We start from the raw sequence: 19,164 nt of genomic DNA on the forward strand, positions 1-19,164 counted from the left end.
CCAACATTTTTACAAAACCATATGTCTTTGTCCATAACCAAACCAAATGTCTTTGTTTCACTGCCTTTGTGTTTTCTACTGGTGTAGATTTTGTTTTTTCTTAGTATGCATTACCAAATTGTGGTGCTTCTTGATATGGATGAGTATTCTTTTTATTGATGGAAGCTTTAATAAAGATATTGTTGAAAACATTTAGTAACAATATTTTTCATGATCATAAAGCAAAGCAATAGGTACATTTTACTATGAATCAGAAAATGCATTATTTCTTAGGTTCATAGTTCCTAGGAGGTTACTGGGCTAGTGACCCAAGAGCTCTTACAAAGCTAGCCGTGTTAATCCCAAGTTGCCTCAATTGCCCTTGGTTAGATGGACATAATTTGCAGAGCAAGTCCATGACAACACCAACTACCCCTGTGCATGAGGGACATGGTTGCCACCCCAGGGTGAATTTGTGTCTTCTGTCCATTTATACAGGTTGCACTTGAAGAGGGTCAGTGAGGAGCTCTGCTTCACATGAATTGGAAGTTTATTCCAGAGTAACAGCAGTGTCTGGGAGATGCATCTGTCTCTCCAGCTTGTCCTGGTAATGTCACAGGCTAAGTTAAGAACCCTAGAGTTAGTGACTCTTGTGCCATTTGACTTGTGAATGTGTAGCATTTCAATCATGTCAGGGTCAGAGACTGTCCTGTAGGCCAGGCACAAGTCGCTTTTCAGCAGCCTATATGATGCAGAGTACAGTGACTGGGCTTTCAGTCTATCCAAGTATGTCATGGTATATTACATGAAATATGAAGAGGGACTGGAAAACTATAGTATGGAATCATGATTAATGAAGTCTTGTGTGAAGTCACTATGCATTTCTGTGGTCTCTGTAAACTTGGGCTGTATTTTTTTCCATACTTAGGCATATTGAGAGGCAAGAAGTGGTAATTTATTAAGGATACAACGTTTACGTTAGACTTGAGTGAGGAGCTGTTGCAGTACTGTAGAAGAACAATGCAGAGGTAATGCTATTAGTAGGTGAATGTCATCCTATGGAATTAGCAATGAGACTCCCAAGCCTTCTATGTGGAAACCGTCCTTTATACATGACACAGGGGTGTTTCTGCCAAGTGAAGGTTCATTTTTATCCTGATGGTAAAACACTTTTTTCTACATTCACAAGTATTTATCCTTTTTTTTATTTTCTTTCAGAGGATTTGATTGGATTTATTGAGAGTCTCCTCATAGCAGGCACAGTTACTAGTGGTTTAGGGTACTAGAATTATTTCTACCAGTCAAGGAGGTCTCGGGGCATGTTTCTTAGTAGAACAGATAGAGAATGCAATTAATGCTGTTAATTTTCCTACATTTAATCTTAGCAAAGCACAAAATGGCACAGTGTCCAATTTGATTTTTATATATGTAAAAGTGTCAGTTATAACCTGTAAATTAGTATTAATAAATGAACACCCATTACAAATCCTTTTACTGTAACTAAATCCAGAGATTGAACAGTATTGCTTGTGTTTATGATAACAGTTACTTCTGAAATTGCCATCGTTTTCATGACACAAAGACTGTACTTTTTTTTTTTTTACAGGAAAGGCCATTATTACTATATTGGGAGATCAGGGGGCATCGGGATCAGTTGGAATTACACCATCTTCCCAGAACATTCTAATTGGTGAACCCATGGCTGCATATAATGGGACTGCCTTGGTTAGGTGAGTACAACTGCATCTTCACTGAGGTAGAACAGGTATGGCGTAGTTGTTAACACTATATTTAGATCTGTGGTAAAGGTATTGCAGGAGATGCTTGGTAAAAGTGCAGTTAATGTAATTGAAAAAAAATCAGAACTATTTCTTTGATTTATATCTGAAACTAAAAGTGCATTTTATTATTGATCATTTTCTCTGACACACTTTGGGGTAGTTTTGTAATTTTTCAATATCTTTTGCCAGCGATAATGACATTCAAGTTCATGTTGATATTTTAATAAATGATATTTTGTTTCCATACCAAAACAGTCTTGAAATGTACTTTCTAAATACTATGTGGAAATTCTTACGCACACAGCCATAGCTGCACTATTGATCTTTGGGGAACTCCAGCATTTACAGGGAGGAATGGAGGGAGGATAGTTTGCCAGTGGACAAATTGCTGCCTGCCAAAGAGATATCTAGAGAATCAGTTGATGGATGAGGTAGAGAGATGTAGGTCTGAGAGTTTAGTTAGAAGTTTAGAATGAGAGACAGTATCAAAGGCCTTTGAAATATTAAGGAAAAGACTGGAGATGAGGAGGTTATTGTCATGGACTTCAGCTAGTATTTGGGTAAATGACAGTTATGCAGTAGAAGTGCTATGGTGGGACCTAAACCCATGTTGGGTAGGAGTGAGGAGATTGTTATCGAGAAGGTGTTTAAGTAGCTGAACATGGATTCACATTTCTGAGATTTTGGATGGGGGTCTAAAGTTGGAGGGATCTGTAGAGTTGCCATCTTTCTGAAGTGGAATATTATAGAAGGATTGCCAAATGTTAAGGACCAGGGCTTCTGAGATGGAATGGTTAATAAGATGAGAGACAGGGTAGGAGATGGATTGTACAGCTATTTTTATGAAATGAGGGGGTAGTTGGTCTGCTGAGGGAGAGCGGGATTTAAGTTTGTTAAGGAGAGATTTAATTGTAGTAATTGGAAATGGTTGGAAAGAAAAAGCATTGGAGAGAGTTTTGTTATGGGATAGTGGAGGTGTTGAGTGAGACATACTGTTTTGTGCATTGTGTAAGGTTTTCAATAGTTTCTATGAAATAGTTGTTAAGGAGGGAGACAGTTTCAGAAGCAGTGTTGTTTGGAAAGGGGTTGAGAATAGTGGGGTTACCTGGTGAAGTAGGTTGTTGATGGTGGTCCAGAATTTTTGTGGAGTTTTGTGTGGGCTACTTTGGTTAGAGGAAAAAAAGCTCTCTTGTCTTTGTCGATAAGTTTTTTAGTGTCTGAGCTCTCTGTCTGCAGTAAGAGAAGGGGCTTGTTTTGAACCCAGGCTTTCCATGAAAAATCTCTTTTGTGCATGATTGAGTGGGTTTGTTTTGTTAGCCAGGGGGCATAGCAGGATTTGATTCTGATTTTTCTGGATGGAGCAACAGAATCAAGCGTGTCAAGGAAAATTTTATTGAAGGAATGTACTGCCTAATTGAGAGGGAGGTGATAGAGGAAGTACCAATTAATGCCAGATAGATTGGAGTAAAAGTGTCTGGGTCAAAGTGGGTAAGGTTTCAGCATTTTCTGTAAGTAGGGTCTTTAGGTGAGTGGTGAGTGAATCTGTGTATGAAGGTTGGAGAGTGGTCACTCAATGAGTTGGGAAGTATACCAGGATTATGATAGAGGTGAAGAAATGAAGTAAGGATCCAGTCAAGGATGGGTCCGGATGAGGAGTTTTTGTTTATTCTAGTAGGGGTGGAGATGTGTTGGTGAAAACCATGAAGGTTAAGACTATAGGTAGGGGATGAGGAGGACAGTTTAGTCCAGTCTATATTAGTGTCTCCAAGTATGATAGTTTCATAAGGGATATGGTGAGTGATCCAGGACAGGAAGTTCTCTAGGATGGGAATATTATCACCAGGGGGAATGCATATAGAGACTATGGAAAATTCTTTGTGAGGGCTGAGGTGACAATTTGCAATGAGTATTTCAGCAGGTGAGAAGCAGGGAACAGATATGGAGAGAGGGGACAGATGAAGTAGTTCAGAGTAGAGTATAACAACCCGTCCTCCCTGTTTATTGGCTCTGAGTGAAAGATGTTATAACCTGAAGGTAGGATTTCTGTGTTAAGAATGTGAGGTTCTAGCCAAGTTTTTGATAGGGAAAGAATGTAAGGAGATGTGTTACATATCCAGGAGTACAGTTCTGTTACTTTATTTACAATACTTTGAATATTTAGAGATTCGATTCTAGGCTGGAGCGCCTTCTGTGTGGAGTCTGCATGTCCTCCCCGCAGTCGAGTGGCATTCAGAAGGCATGCGTGAATGGGCATGCCTTTGTTAAAGGTTGGGCATCGGGCTGGCACCTCAGCCCCGTAAAAATCTACTGCCAATCATTAGCAGACAGGAGTTCCACTGTGGTGACCCCTAACTGGGAAAAGCTGAAAAAAGAACAACTTTGAATATTTAGAGAGAAGCTTTTTAGAGGTTTAGAAGGGGAATTACTGGTAGGAATGGGTAAGTGAGGGGGAGGGGAATGAGCAGTGATATTGTGCAAAGAAGAGGTGGGAGGCCCAGGGTTACGGTGGATGTCTCCATCCTAAGGAAGAGTGTCAAAGAAAGTGAGAAGAGAGCAAGGTCAGGGTAGTGATCTAGGTTTCTGACCAGAGAGATGAGTTAGAACAAGTATGAACTTTGAAGAGGTCAGATGGTGAAATAGGGAAGAGAAATGGTGAGATTAATTGTGGATAAGAGATAGTATGACTGTTAGGCGTATGGGGAGAGTAGGAGAAGGGGATTGATAGTAAAGTGATGAACGGTAAGAGGTTGTTAGAGAGAGGAGGAAGAGAAAGATTGTGAAGAGATAGAGTGGCCACATGACTGGAGAGTAGGTACAGAGAGGGAAGTGTGATAGATGAGTCAAGAATGCAGTGAATAAGAGTAGTGAAAGCAGAGAAAGCAGACAGGGTGCTACTAGAAATGAAAAGTAGGAATTAGTGAGGAGGGGAAGGGGGACCAGTGAGAATGTAAGTGAGGAGAGATAGGTGGGAGTGGTTATAGGAGTGAAGCAGGTGTTAGATTAGTTAGAGAGGGTGATTGGTTTGGTAGGAGGAAGGGGTATAGTCTGTAAGAGTATATATGCAAAGAAAGTGGGGATGGGTGGGAATGGGGGTAGGATAGGGGAGCGGAGAGAGTCTGAGCAGGCAGAGCCAGGACCAGAAGATCTCTATGCTTCACAAAAAAAAAAAAAAAAAACTATCAGTGGGACTTGCACTTAAGTTTATCAGTGATGAGAACAATGTTTAGAGTGGAGAGACTAAGTGAGTAAAGACAGATGTTGATAATGCATGAAGTGAATCCTTTGTTTAGAAAAGAGAGGAGACAGGCAGCAAAGTCTTAGCATTTAGCACACTTTCCTGAAGTTAGTTAGGTGCCAAATTGATATAGAGACTAGGGAGAAAGATGCATTCTCTGTGGTGATGGAAGAAAGGTGGTGGTGGGGGTTAGTCAGCTGAGAAATACATGTGCATGCCACAATTGCAAAAAAAGACATAACAAATGCTTTTAACACTAGGTGAGGAAGAAGCAATTGGGATACATACATATAGCCTGTGATGGTGTTTTTCTTTTGTTTTTGTTGGTTTCCTCTCATCCTTGGCTATAGTGCAATCCTTGTATCACTTTTAGGGTCAGTAGATAGAATGTCAGCCAGGTGTATTCAGGGTGGGGTGGGGGATTGAGGTCACTTTTCTGTGCAAGTGACTACTAAAAAATAAAAGAGAGATGTGATGACAATAAGATAGTGAGCTTAGGGTTGTAAACACATCTCTAGAAGAGACAGTGCAATTAATGGAGGGGTAGTGAATATTAGGGGCAAGCAGAAAGAGTGAAATTGAAGGCAAAGCATTGAGAGAGATAGAAAGAGAAAAAAAGTGAAAGTTGCAGGCTTGAGGGTAAGAAAGAGAAAAGGTAGAAGGCCTGGAGAGAGGATTGCTTGGTTTGCAGGGAGCAGTAGAAAGGAAAGACAAGACTAGCGAGGCTTGAGGAGCTAGAAAGGAGCGTAGCTTAGTTTATAGCACAGGTTTGGAGAAAGGGGCCTTTAAGTAAGTACTGGGAGGGGAGAAAAAAGGTCTACTGTGGTACTATAGCTACTGTAGTAACTATTTATACAACCATGCTGTCTGTAAACTATACACATATGTCTAAGTCATGGAAAACTTCAACTCTTTTATAATCTTACAGATAATACATAAAGAAATTATAATAAATACAGTTTCACTCAGAGTGATATGAAGGTTGCCTTAAGAAGCTGATCTCCATGTTTTCAGTAAGTTTTACTTCTTTCATACATAGCAGAGGAGGAGTGCTACATATATATTCTTAAAACTGTAGAATAACATGAGTCAGTCTGCACTGTCTGTATTTATTTAATTGCTTAATACAAGTTTAGTGACAGTCCTGCATGAAGCCCTCTTTAAATGTACAGCTGGTTGTTTGTTTTATGCTCTTATTTATCTCTTTAGAATAGAGCGTGGACCAGGCATATTTGGTGAGATCACTGTTTACTGGAATATTACTCCACCACTTCAAAATGAATTTGTGGAAATATCAGGAAGAGTTCTCATGAAAGACCGACAATCAGCTGCCACTATTCTGCTACAGGTGTGTAAGGCACTGCATGAAATGTAGGGGGTGTGCACCAGACTACAGTGGGAGTGAAGTTTACATTTTCCAAATGATATGACTTAAACAGCTGCTAATATTTTGTCTGAATCATACACAGCAGCGCAGAAGTTGATTAAATAGCCACATGGTATTTAAACACTATGCATGACAAACAGTAAGATTTTAGGTGAAACAACGTTCTGGACTCCAGCTGCTTTACATCTGTCAAACACAAAACATGTAATGAGCTTCAGAAAAAAAAAACTGAATATTCATTTGCTGAATAATTAAATAGACTAATTTTGCAGTGTTTCTTCTACTGTGCCTAGTCCTTACATCATCCAACATTACACAATTATTTATATCAGTGCCTGCTTTCATCAGTTATTTATGCTTGTACAAACTGCTCTGATATGTTCAAGGACTGATGCAACTGGAAGTTTAACTTACTATCCCATTTAGATTGTCCTGTATGCTTATAGTACTTTTGCGAAATTCATTAATGTGATTTTTACCACATTTAAATGGTTTCTCAAAGTCTATAACTTTGGACGTTTTAGCTGTATTATTTGTGCAGTAATCATAGCATGTGAACATGTACTGTACAGAAATTTTAGTCCCTAGCCAACTTAGCAGCAGATGAGACACGTCTCTCACTAAAAGGACATTTGGAAGTCCTGTTCATTCTTATTTAGACAAAATAAAAGAAATCCTTTATACTTGAGAAAACTGGAAGCAAGCAAACAAAATGAGGTGATGATGACACTTACAAATACAAGACATCTAATAAAATACAGTCTCAGTCTTAATTGAAGTCTTCATTGCCATATGAACCTTGTTTGAAGACATCTCTGCTGTCTTACAATTTATGAGGTATAGTGCTAAATTGTTGTTTATGCTGTAGGTTGAACAGAACAGTATCTGTCTTTGTTAAAGATAATGTCAAGTACAGATTAGAACCTACCTCATAGTTTAGCCATATCCCTCATAAAATGTTTGATTTTTGGGGCGGAGCTCCTGGGGAGTACATTCGGTCAATATTGTAAGACAGAGTTTCATGCTACTTATTATTTAGAAAGTGCATGTTGATGGAAAATATTTCTAAGTTAATTAGACTGATATTTAAAATTCCTCCTGGTTAGACCATTGCCATTCATTACTTGCCGGCTTTGTTCCTGATTCTTGAGCAAGAGTTGAGAACTACAGATACTTGGTCTAGAGCTTCAACAGCTATGCTTTTATATGCCAACACTAGAGCTTCAGAATTGCCAGCCTGACTATTCTATTAGTTGAACAGCAGTGGACAGAAGAAGTCTAAATGGCAGCTAAAAGTCCCTGCATTTGATCATCTCTAATTCAAGGCACCAAGCATGGGAGAAAAACAAGACTGAGGTGCAAAAGCTAATGTTATGACCAGGAAACATGTCCCATCACTTGGCTCCAAGAGTCAAGGTTACGCTGAAAGATCAAGTCCAAAGAATACGTAAACTTAGGGGTAGCAGTGAAACAAACCATGAGAAGCCAAAGCTTTAAAAAAAAAAAAAAAAAAAAAAAAACTCTAGGAGGTCCATGACAAACTCACATGTCTTGTCATCAGTCTAGGCATTAAAATCTCCAGTAATCAACCATCTTGATTACTGGGAAATATAATGATTGGGAAATTTGGGAACTATTATAGAAAATATTTCAGGTAACATGGAGAATAGTACACCAAGAGAAATCTGCTGCTCACTTCTGTTCTCAGGACATATTTAACTGTGTACGAACTCTCAGTATTCACCTTCTGGAAAACCAAATTAGATAGAAAACAGATAGCCCCCCTCACACTGATCATTCCCCTGTCTTGGGTTGTGTATGACCTACTGACCAGGTGATAGACAGAACTTAAGGTATTGACCCAAGCACTCATCAAAAACCTCTCTGTAATAAAACCCAGGTCAGCTGTATGAAGAAGATCAAAAACAAAGCTATTCAGATTTTTTTCTTACTGACTTGGCATTAAGTAAAACAGAACAAGGTAAAGCATCTGGGATATGTGGCTTGTCTACTAGCCAAAGATAACAGTCTAACACCAGATGCACCCGTACAAGACAGTGTACCCTCATGTTTTGAGTAAGCTTTATTGAGGAAGCTGTACCCTTGACTGGTGCCCAGGCACATAGGTCAGGGCGCCTGGAATGGGAACTCAACAAGATCACAGCCCTATGATATCACACCGTTCCCAATTTTCTACAGGTATACCTGAAAATATTGAAAGACTACATCATTGAAGACAAAATTATCGAGATGACATCGGTGAAACTTAAAACATCGAACACTCAGAACATTAAAAACAAACCCCAGGAAAAGAACCACTCAGCCACCATAGTGAACATTGCCCTTTCCTCACTGTAGTGCGATCTCGGAATTGCTATATTTAGTTGGGGGGTGTGGGGGGTGAAGGCCCCACCTTGGAGGGTTTTACTTTCTTCCTTGTTTATTGTTTTTTTTTTTTTGTTGTTCTGGTGGCCAAGTGGTTCTTTTCCCCGAGATGGCTTTCTGTGTTCCGGGTGTTCGATGCTTTAAAGTTTCAACAATGTCGTCTTCATGATTTCATCTTCAATGATGCGGTCCTTCAGTAATTTGTAGACCCTTTTCTACATATACAAGCTATAGATGGACTAAAAGGAGGACAGAAGAAAGGTCAAAGGGCCAAAAGTAGGTCTCAAGAATAGCAAAAGTTTGATTTCAAACATTGTCACCAACTCACCAACTATTATGACATGAAATGTATTATGAAACAGAAGGAAAATCTAAGTGATATGCATAACCAAGGAGTGATGTTATTCAGTTATAAAGCACATTTTGAGTTATTACTTCAGTTATAAATTAAACCTTTAAAGCACTCTATTTCAGCAATATCATACTGATGGGATATCATCATAAAGGAATACGGTCTGATGGTACTTGAAAGTCTTTTTAGCAAATTGCAAAATATGCACCTTTGTTGTAGTTACTAAGACTATCCATGAGCCATCCTTAAAAAGCTTCTGGTTTCATCACGATTTTTAGGTCCTGGATGATGATATTCCAGAGGAGAGACGCCCTTATCAGTTACAGTTAACTGGTGTCAGCAATGGAGCAGCTTTGAATGAATCGCACAGGATTGCAAACATCACTGTCGTAGCCAGCGACCTTCCTTATGGCGAGTTTACATTTACACAAGAACTGCTGCTGACAAGTGAAGAAGCAAGGCAGGTATGGAAAATGCTTGTCTTTACAGTTTCATTAACTTTAGAAAACTGTTAGTCATAGACTGAAGTAAGTGGTACTGCTAGCATAACTATATGTAAAAATATGTGCTTGCCTGAATAATCACTAGGTCTAACACAGATGTATGAAATATTAAGACTTCATGAGTTTCTGATATATATATATATATATATATATATATATATATATATATATATATATATATATACCATGTCCTATAGAGGTATCATAGCTATAGACCAGTCATAACATATAATTATACCTACATGACTAGCTTGTGGCTGGCAAAATGAAAATTAGTCATTTGGTAACTTTCACGCAAAGGGAATGCTAGGCTACAGTTTTTTTTTTTTCATTCATGCCCTAAGATCGGACATATCTGATAATTGTTCCAGTAGGTAATAAAGACTGGATGTTTTTTTTAAATCTATGCATTTATTAATTAGGTTAATAAAATTATTTCTCTTGTAGGTATTTCAGCCATGATCTAAGGACATACGATACAAGGGCAATGAGGAATGCAATACATTCAATTGTGTGCGTTTGTGTTTATATGTGTGTGTGTGTGTGTGTGTGTGTGTGTGTGTGTGTGTGTGTGTGTGTGTGTGCGCGCATGTCTGTGCGCGCGCGTGTGTGTGTGTTTGTGTACACAGATAGAGAATTTTATTGTATCTAATCAAACAGGATGCCTTTGGAAAAAATAGACCATCCAGAGAATACCCACATTGACCTACACAGAACAGGCAAACTTTGCATAGACAGCAAGCAGTGGTCAGAATTGAACTTCAGATCCCAGAGTAGTAAAGCAGAAATGTTACTAGTGAGCTGCCATAATCCCATATGTATGTAGATAGTTACATTCACTATGGATAAACACAATTTAATATCAGTGTATAAAGAACCTAATGGACAAGTAACCTCACTTGGGAAAATCCATCGTGAGAGCCACAGAACTAAAGCATTGTAAATGTATGATGGTGTGATAAAACTGTCATAATATTTAAAATGAAGAGAAACAGTAAGGGAGCACTAAACCAAAGGCTACATAGTTACAGGTGGAATAAACACCAGGGGAAGAAAGACTATGCTAAATAAGATAATTGAGTGGGTCAGAGACAAATGGCCAGATTTAGAAAGTTCTGAAGGGCGGTGCAGATGGTACTCAGCAGAAAGGAACAAACAGGCAACTAAAAAAAAAACTCCAAATAAGGAAAGCAATCAACAGAATATGAAAAAAGAAGTTTACTAATCAGCACTGCAAGATGTCTGGACATGGTGATATGAAAACACTAGGCAGAGCAAGAAAACTTACATATTGATATGCAACCATCTATATCTATCATGCTGGGAAACTGAAGCAAAAAAACATATGCATGCTATGTGGACCACTTCAAGTGGAATGGTGGAGTGGGCCAACTTGAGAGAAATCTCTCAGGATGGGGGGTTATTTTTGTATTTGGATGAGGCACCATTTTTTTTTAAATAGGAGGGTCACCATACAAACAAATGATACAGAGATAATGGAAGAAGTAAAAAAAAAATAAGAAACTGGAGAACAGAAGGAACACAGGAGACTGAATTGTTTGCAGTAAGTATGACTACAAAATGCAGACCTGAAAGGGGGGCACTATACAAAAATTACAGAAAAGAAGGCTTTTATATACTCTGCTGTAAAGATGTATTATTTTGATCCTGATGACCTTGTTATGTCTAACCTACAATTTATTGGGAAGGTTATTGAGAAAGTTGTCTGTAAACAGTTTGAATCAATTCTTCATGAATGCTATATTCTTAACCCTGTCTAGTCCAGTTTCTTCACTAGATACAGTCCTTGTGATGTGGCCTCCTTGTGATGACGAATCAGCAATATTATTCTCTTCTGGTCATCCTTGGTCTCTCTGTATTTGACACAGTGTACCATAACATATGTCTTGATCACTTTTGAGAAAGTTTTTGACATCAAACACTATCTTTGTTTATTTGCTTCTTACTTGAGAGGCCATATCCACCAGCTAATTTCAGGTGTGCACTCTTTATCTGTATACCATGTTAGATCTGGAGTTCCTTGGATTCATTTCTAAGCCTGTTGTTGTTCTCTGTGTATATGCTTCCACTAGGTGAACTCATTTTGCAATATCACTGCTATGTAGATGATAAACAGCTATAACTTTCATTTCCTCAGCATATGATGCCTGTTGTGAATTTATTACCAGAGGACTTGGAAAGGATACAAAACTGGATGACTATCACTTATAGCTCAACACTTCTAAGATGAATGTCTTGGTCATTTATGCCTTCTTAAGGGAATTTGACTCTTCAACCCTAGACTCTGGTGATATGTTGGCTTTTGTGATGAAAATTGGAAATCTTGGTGTTATTTATTTTTTTATCTTGGTGTTATTTTTGATGGCAGATTGGCACTTAGGAAGCAAGTGCCAGTTGATGTAAAGACGTCTTATTTTCATTTTAGAAAAAAAATAATGGATTAAGTATCTTATGACCTGTTGGAGATAGTTCTGGCTCTGGTATGCTCTTGATTTGACTACAAAAACTTCTTATACCTGTGGTTTCAGTAAGTAGGCTTGATTGTGTACAGCAGATATGGAATTTGGCAAAATTATTATTTATGGTTAACTCTCATTACCTGCATTTTTATTGTATGCTGCAGCATCCTCGCTGACTGCATGTACAATCATGTATCATTTGTAATATCTTGCTCATGATTTATTTATCCCTTCATGATCTGAGTCCTCCTACCTTATGACGTTACTGGTTTTTGGTTCCATATTGTCCTGTCAGGCCTCTTCATTCCTTCACTTTGGGTGTCTTGGTGGTTCCAATGGTTATATGCTGCTCTGCCTCCTTTAGGCTTTTAGAGGTCCCCCAAAACACACTTATTTGAATGAGGTTATGATGTGGGTTAATTATATATTTTTCTATATACTTATTTATTATTCATTATTAAGCTAAAATCATCCATGGTCTTGCATTTAACTGTCTCATTAATCATTTTAAGTGTTATTTTTTGTTGATGATTTATTTCTATTTTATTAATTTGATTTGTTTTAAATTATTTTAAGCTCTATTTGGGATGACATTGGGTAGACAAACATCTAAATCAACTTGAATAGCACATACAGAAACCATTACTAGTGCACATATGAAAGCTGCCTGAGTGTACATATCAGTAGCACACAATCATACTGCCTGAGTGCAGTATAACTGTCAGGTCCATGATAAGCACCTGTGATCATCAGCAATGCTTATTTGAAATATAGTGCCATTGCTGTATAAAAGCCTAAGAAATTCTGTTGTTAATGCATGCATGTTCAGCACAAATGGACAGGGGGATAAGATGACAAGCCAGCAGGTGCCCATACAGATGTAGCAGAGACACTACCGTTAGATGGATGGAGCTACTGTGCTGGCTGTCATGAATGTGCCAGATATTAAGGTGCTGCACTCCTTACTAATGCGGGATGGTTTAAATGTCTACCTCCAGTGCTTCTGCTATCCATGACATGGCTTGTGACTTCTACTGCAGGCTGGGCTCAACAGCAAAAGCATCCTGAACAAGGGCACACTACCTGTGTCAAATGTACACTGTTTCCACCTACACCAGAGGGTCCCAAAAGGTAACTCTACCCTGGTATTGACAAATGCCACTTAAGGCTCACTATTGCTGAGTCTCCACACCTTTCTTTTCTTGAGCTTTCAAGTCTCATTGGATACATCTGAAAGCAAAAAAAAATGTGTGTGTGTGTGTGTGTGTGTGTGTGTGTGTGTGTGTGTGTGTGTGTGTGTGTGTGTGTGTGTGTGTGTGTGTGTGTGTGTGTGTGTGTGTGTGTGTGTGTGTGTGTGTGTGTGTGTGTGTGTGTGTGTGTGCACGCGCATAGTTAGATAGATAGACAGATATATAGATAGATAGGTAGACAGATATAGATAGATATATAGAAATTTAGAAAAATAACAGGCCATTAGGCTTCCTTTGTGCCAGGTCATTGCAGTCATGACATACCTTTACCCAACATGGTGGATCCCTGCCCAATGCTGGACATCAGTGACCGTATTTGCCAACTTGTCTGTTCTACAGAATAGAACACTGCCTGGTCCAACCAGGCAGATGTTATAGCACCTATGAAGGAAGTGCGTTATCAAGACTTCCTGATGTTCCTAAACAAATGTCCTAAATCCATCTTCACATTCTGATGCACTTGCCTTATATTTTAAAGGTTGGCACCATTTCCAAAGGTTGCAACATGTTCAGCAGCTATTAGGTACTTTAGCTGCTGACCATAAAATAAAATTGTGACACTTGGTCAGAAAACACTTGAGTGATCATGAGAGACTGATATACACTTGTGCTCTACTTATCAATGTCTCAGATCAAAAGCACTTTCTTCCATGAATTTCACATACCTCCAAACTTATATACAAATTCCATGATTGGCAACAGTGAGGAAAGACGAAAATCCCCAAACAGTGCATTACTATCAGTAGAATTCTTTGTTTTCACTCAAACAAGAGTGAATAAGTTATTTCTGAGATACTGCAGTTTTAAGAGACAGAGTGCACTGCAGGCTATATGCTGTCTCTTTTCAGCAGGGATGTCCATGTGGACCCTGCTGCCAAAGACAAATGGGATATATAGTGCATGGTCATGTATGTCAGGTGCCACATTTGGCAATATTTCAACCTACTACATGTCTTACACATATATTGCATGTATTTCAGGGTCTTCTAGTATGATGCAGAGATCATTTAGTCATGGAGACAGATAGATGCAATATGTAAGACAGTATTGATTGATGCAAGCTTACACATTCTCTGTTGAGGTGTCTCACCATCATATGCCTTTTACCTGTTAGACAACTCTTCTGCCTCAGCAGATGGGGGTCTTAGTGCTGGCCATACCTCTCAACTGTCTGGAAATTTACAGAATGCCTAGATTTTTGCCTCATATTTTTCATCTGTTCCTCATAAAATTTATGGTTTTCTGACAAATTACTTGAGAATTGAAGTCACTAAAATATCGGCATACATTTGAGTTTCAGTCTTCATGTCCTGCAGACTATGCATGCTAACGCAAATTATGTTATTCTAACAACTTTCTAAGTTTATAACAGCAATATTTAAAGTCTGTCCGATATTTGGGCATTTGTCCCACCATTATTTTAGGTTTTGTTCAGATTTCTTGCACTAAGAGGTTGCCAGGTATGCTGATGGCACAACAGAATGACACAATGACTGTACAGGTAGTAAGATGCAGGAGAAGACACAACCATATCAGTACAGATACAGACAGAATTTATACAGGTACATTCCATGGCACTGTAACATGTACACAGGGTGTAACAGCTACAGATACACTTCCTCATTCCACCAGTGGCCAGGCAGTAGCTGGACAGCTGATCCCCATTGGTAAGACAGGTTAACTATGTGGCAATGACTGCAGTAGGGGTTAAACACAAAGCATCACCACTTGTCAGTTTCCAGGGTTACTGTCAGTCATGGTCAAAGGCACCATTGGGATTATATTGTCCATAGTTTGTCTGGAGCATAAGGTTACCAATCTATATGCAGATGCAATCTAGTGATGTGCTGCACTGGCAGATACCTTCTTCTCTTGGAAAAGTTAATGGGGTATAGCAGGGTATGTCACATACCTTTGATACTGTACAGAACAGGGCAGATAGGCAGCACATTGAGGCTATTGAGACTCTTGGGTGAATGATGGTTGTCCTCATGAAAGTGGTTACTGAACTAATAAAAGCATCATAGCCCAACAGTACCAAACCGCGTAACCTGTATTTAATATGGCCCATACTTATTATAGCAAAGCCTAACACTAACTTACTATGGTGGTGCAACACCATGATAGGTAATCCTATAAGATTAATATTTATACCCCGCACACTCCAAAGTTGTACACCACTGCATTCTTGGGTCTATTCCCAGATAACTACAGCTCTGTCTGTGGCATATGCAGTTCTACAATGACTCCTCAAATAAGATCTAAACAAAGGTAGAATTGCAAAAAAACAACAAAGCAAATCCTTGCCCAGACAAAAAAAAATGCATTTTTTTTCAGGGAAACAACCCCTCTTATGTGGTTGACTTTACCCTCCCCATTCATTATGTATACTTAAAGATTCCACAGTCATGCAAGTGTGCAGTAAAGGAAAACATTAAAAATAAATAAATAAATAAAAAATGTGAAGTGCTGCAGGGATGATATGCCAGCAATTACTTTCAATGTCAACCACTAAACGAAAAGTTGTAAATCATCCAGATTTGATCATCAAGTTGCAGCGTTTTCTACTCCAAACTATATAACTAGTAGGGAAGCTGGCATATAGCATGGCTATAGACACTGACAGATAAATTAGTAGAGATGTTGCTGAGGATTTTTCTCAAACAAATTTGCCATACTAGGACTAGGGGAACATTACATACAGAGGACATCCATACCACAGACTGTAGTGCCTCTAAGTATATTGTGTTGCCCCACAGTGTCTTGCTGTGTGGTTCTGGCTACCTGCCCTGTGTATCTCTCTATGTCTGAGCATATAATTACCGTCATGCCCACTGAATAGCATCATAGCTGTTGAAAGTATGGGTGGAATCCTATGCCACAGGTGTCCAAGGCATGCACATATCATCATGCAATGAGCAGATACTGACAATGTAACATGTACATTGTAAACATCATGTTTTCTATGCCTACATGTTGAACATGATAGAATGGCGTGATACATTAATTTGGACCAGACCCTGTCACATCACTTTTATTGTTGTATACAGCAACTGCCATCCTTTCTTATACTGCTATTATTTCTCTTAGCTGTCTTCACTGGTATCAGATAGTGTGTCCCTTTTGACCAGTTTTCTCTTTTTTGGGATTCATGGGATAGACCCTTTGCACCACGGACTAGAAAGCCACTGTGCTTCAATGTAACAATATTATGAAGGCCTACATGCAATGATCATCTCAGATGTATTCTTGGCTTTGTCTTGAACTCTCATGGATTTATCCAGATGTCTGAATCAGAACTTCAATAAGACAAAACTCATTCAGCCTTGTGACATATGGCAGCTAGGAATTTGTCCAGAATATGAGAGCTATCTCTTTCTGTAATTTTATTTATTTAACACTTGTTTACCAGGAAAGTCTGACTGGGGCAGAGCCCATTTTCAGCAGAGGCCTAGGGAGAAATGCTCCAGATGCATGTCTTTGGAATGTGGGAGGAAACCGGAGCACCAGGAGGAAACTCACATGAACACAGGTAGGACATGCATACTCCATACAGAAGGCAACCCAGCTGAGAATTGTGCCAGAGAACCTCTTGCTGTGAGGCAATAACACTAACCACTGCACCACTGTGCCACCCAGGGTAGGTAGCCAGAAGCACACAGCAAGAAACTGTGGGGCAACACACTATACTTAAAGGCACTGCAGATTGTAATCTTCCATATGGTATTGGAATATCACATATGCAACTATGCCCAGTGATAGGCAAATCTAGATCTCAAATGGATGTGGTTAGCAGAACAGACGGATAGTGCAAACAGATCACAAACAGCCAGCATCAGCTCTCTGTTCCTTCAGTACTGAGGCACTGGCAATACCTAGCTGATCATCTGTTTGTTGGAGAATATATGTGGTGTCATTTCTCAACCCTCAGAGTATTCTCCTACAGGGTGTGCGCTGTCAGGAAAAGCAGCATTTCATATTTATTAAATCTGGTGTGCTGCATCACAGAGTGGATGAGTCAAGGTGTCCAGCAGTTTTAAATTATGCTTCAGAAATGTGAATTGTCTGCAAGTTGTTGTTGTCAGTTATTGCGCACTTTCTCATTCCTTTACATTTCCTGATGTTGAGCCCTCCGAAATCTCCAGTGCTCAGGCACTCCTGCAACATTCATGACATACTTTACTCCGAGTTTAAACTGTTTTGGAATCCAGGGAAGGCAGGAATATTTTAATGACGAATGAGCACTAATATACAGAGTAGGTAAAGGGGATGTAGTGAGGGAAAGCAGAGATATTCATGATGCAAATATCTTAGCTTGAACAAAGGGTGATCTGTATGAAATAAAGGAAGAAGGACAAAGGTAGGTAGAATGTCAAGAAGGAATAACCTGCCGATGGATGTAAAAGGAGAAGTAAGTGAACAATAAAAGGTAAAGGTAGAGCAAAAGGAATCTTATCTATCTGCAGAGATGGAAAAATGTGAGCTACTAAATATACTTCCTTGAATACTGGTTAATATGTAATTCATAATTAAAGCTGCATGAATGCTTAAAGGCTTGGCCTTGCTGTTTGCTGGTAGACACTTTGTGACTCCCTTACCCTCCAGCACTACTGCCTCACAACATTAGTGATATTTCAAAAATAATGATTGGTGTATGGTCTGGCAGTGTACATCGTGTACAGTTTCAGGTCTGCTTGCTTCCTCACATCAGTCTTCCCCTGTTTTTATGTATTATTTCCTGATTTTTAAACAAGAATCAGCCTCCTCCCCTGCCTGCATTACTTTAGAGTTCCAGGTTTCTGGCCTCTAATCACATTGAAAGCTGCTCTTTAAGTGCAATTCCTGGGTGCTCGGGTGAATTATGACCCCTCCCTCATGTTTATGGCCATTTTACTTAGAGGACATTGCTTTGGAGGCAATAACATCTCCATTTCAAAGTATAAAAAAAGCCTTTTGTCAGAGCTTCAGCCACTATCAGTTGTTAGGAACACATGGTCAGTTGAGTGGTACTAAGAAGCACCTATACACTTCATATGATGTAGCCAGGCATACACCAAGTATACAACTGTTCCTACTTTTTTGAAAAATAATAGACTTTTTTCTACATTAATATATACTAGAATTTAAATAAAAATACTAGCATTTTTACCATTGCTTATGGTTACATACATCGTTAGATGGTTATTTATTTGTTTATTTATTTTTTCATAATAGCTGATTCACTAATGTTCATTTACTGTTTAAGCCTATCATTTCAGGAGGTTTGTTTAAAGTATTGAAAAGATATGCTCCAGAAACATGCACTGTCTGGGCCACATTGGGGGCTATATTCTTGAAGCTGGTGTATTTTTGATGTACAGTTGAAAAATCCTGGCAGTTTCCTAATTTTGTTGTCATATTGCATCATCACATCTAGTCCCCCTTCTTTGCCATTTTAATTTAGAAAACCCATTGTTTTGGGTTGGAGGGCCTACTCCTGATTATATATTAATGTCTGTACTAGACAATCTGAGCACCCTATAAGTTACTGAATCACTACACAGAGTGCAAGTTATACAACAACCAGTGTGTCCTTTTGGTTATATGGCAGCAGATGAAACATAATTTTTCAGAAAAAAGGCAGTTTCGGAAAATGCGTTTTATTTCTCTGGGGAAAGACCCTACACCTGATACAAAAGGCTTAATATCCCTGCCCTCAGAACTTAATATAATCAGCAATGAGCTCATAGCAAGTTAGAATGAGTGTAAACAATATCTAAAGTGACCTCATTTGATCATTGTGTATTTTTTCTTCAATCTGTCTGCTGTCATG

At 38.9% G+C, this 19,164-nt stretch overlaps 1 protein-coding gene across 1 annotated transcript in view; it reads left to right on the forward strand.

Moving 5' to 3' along the window:
- ADGRV1 (adhesion G protein-coupled receptor V1) overlaps nucleotides 1-19,164 on the forward strand; it is a 3,979,741-nt gene that overhangs the window by 1,556,293 nt on the left and 2,404,284 nt on the right. Inside the window, exons 61-63 of the mRNA XM_044064182.1 lie at nucleotides 1,586-1,709; nucleotides 6,205-6,343; nucleotides 9,398-9,583. Of these exons, the coding sequence (XP_043920117.1) occupies nucleotides 1,586-1,709; nucleotides 6,205-6,343; nucleotides 9,398-9,583 (449 nt within the window). The remainder of the gene's footprint in view (nucleotides 1-1,585; nucleotides 1,710-6,204; nucleotides 6,344-9,397; nucleotides 9,584-19,164) is intronic.

This window comes from Protopterus annectens, chromosome 2.part2, assembly GCF_019279795.1.
Source record: "Protopterus annectens isolate FY-2018-M chromosome 2.part2, PAN1.0, whole genome shotgun sequence".
Classification (NCBI taxonomy): Eukaryota; Metazoa; Chordata; order Ceratodontiformes; family Protopteridae; genus Protopterus; species Protopterus annectens.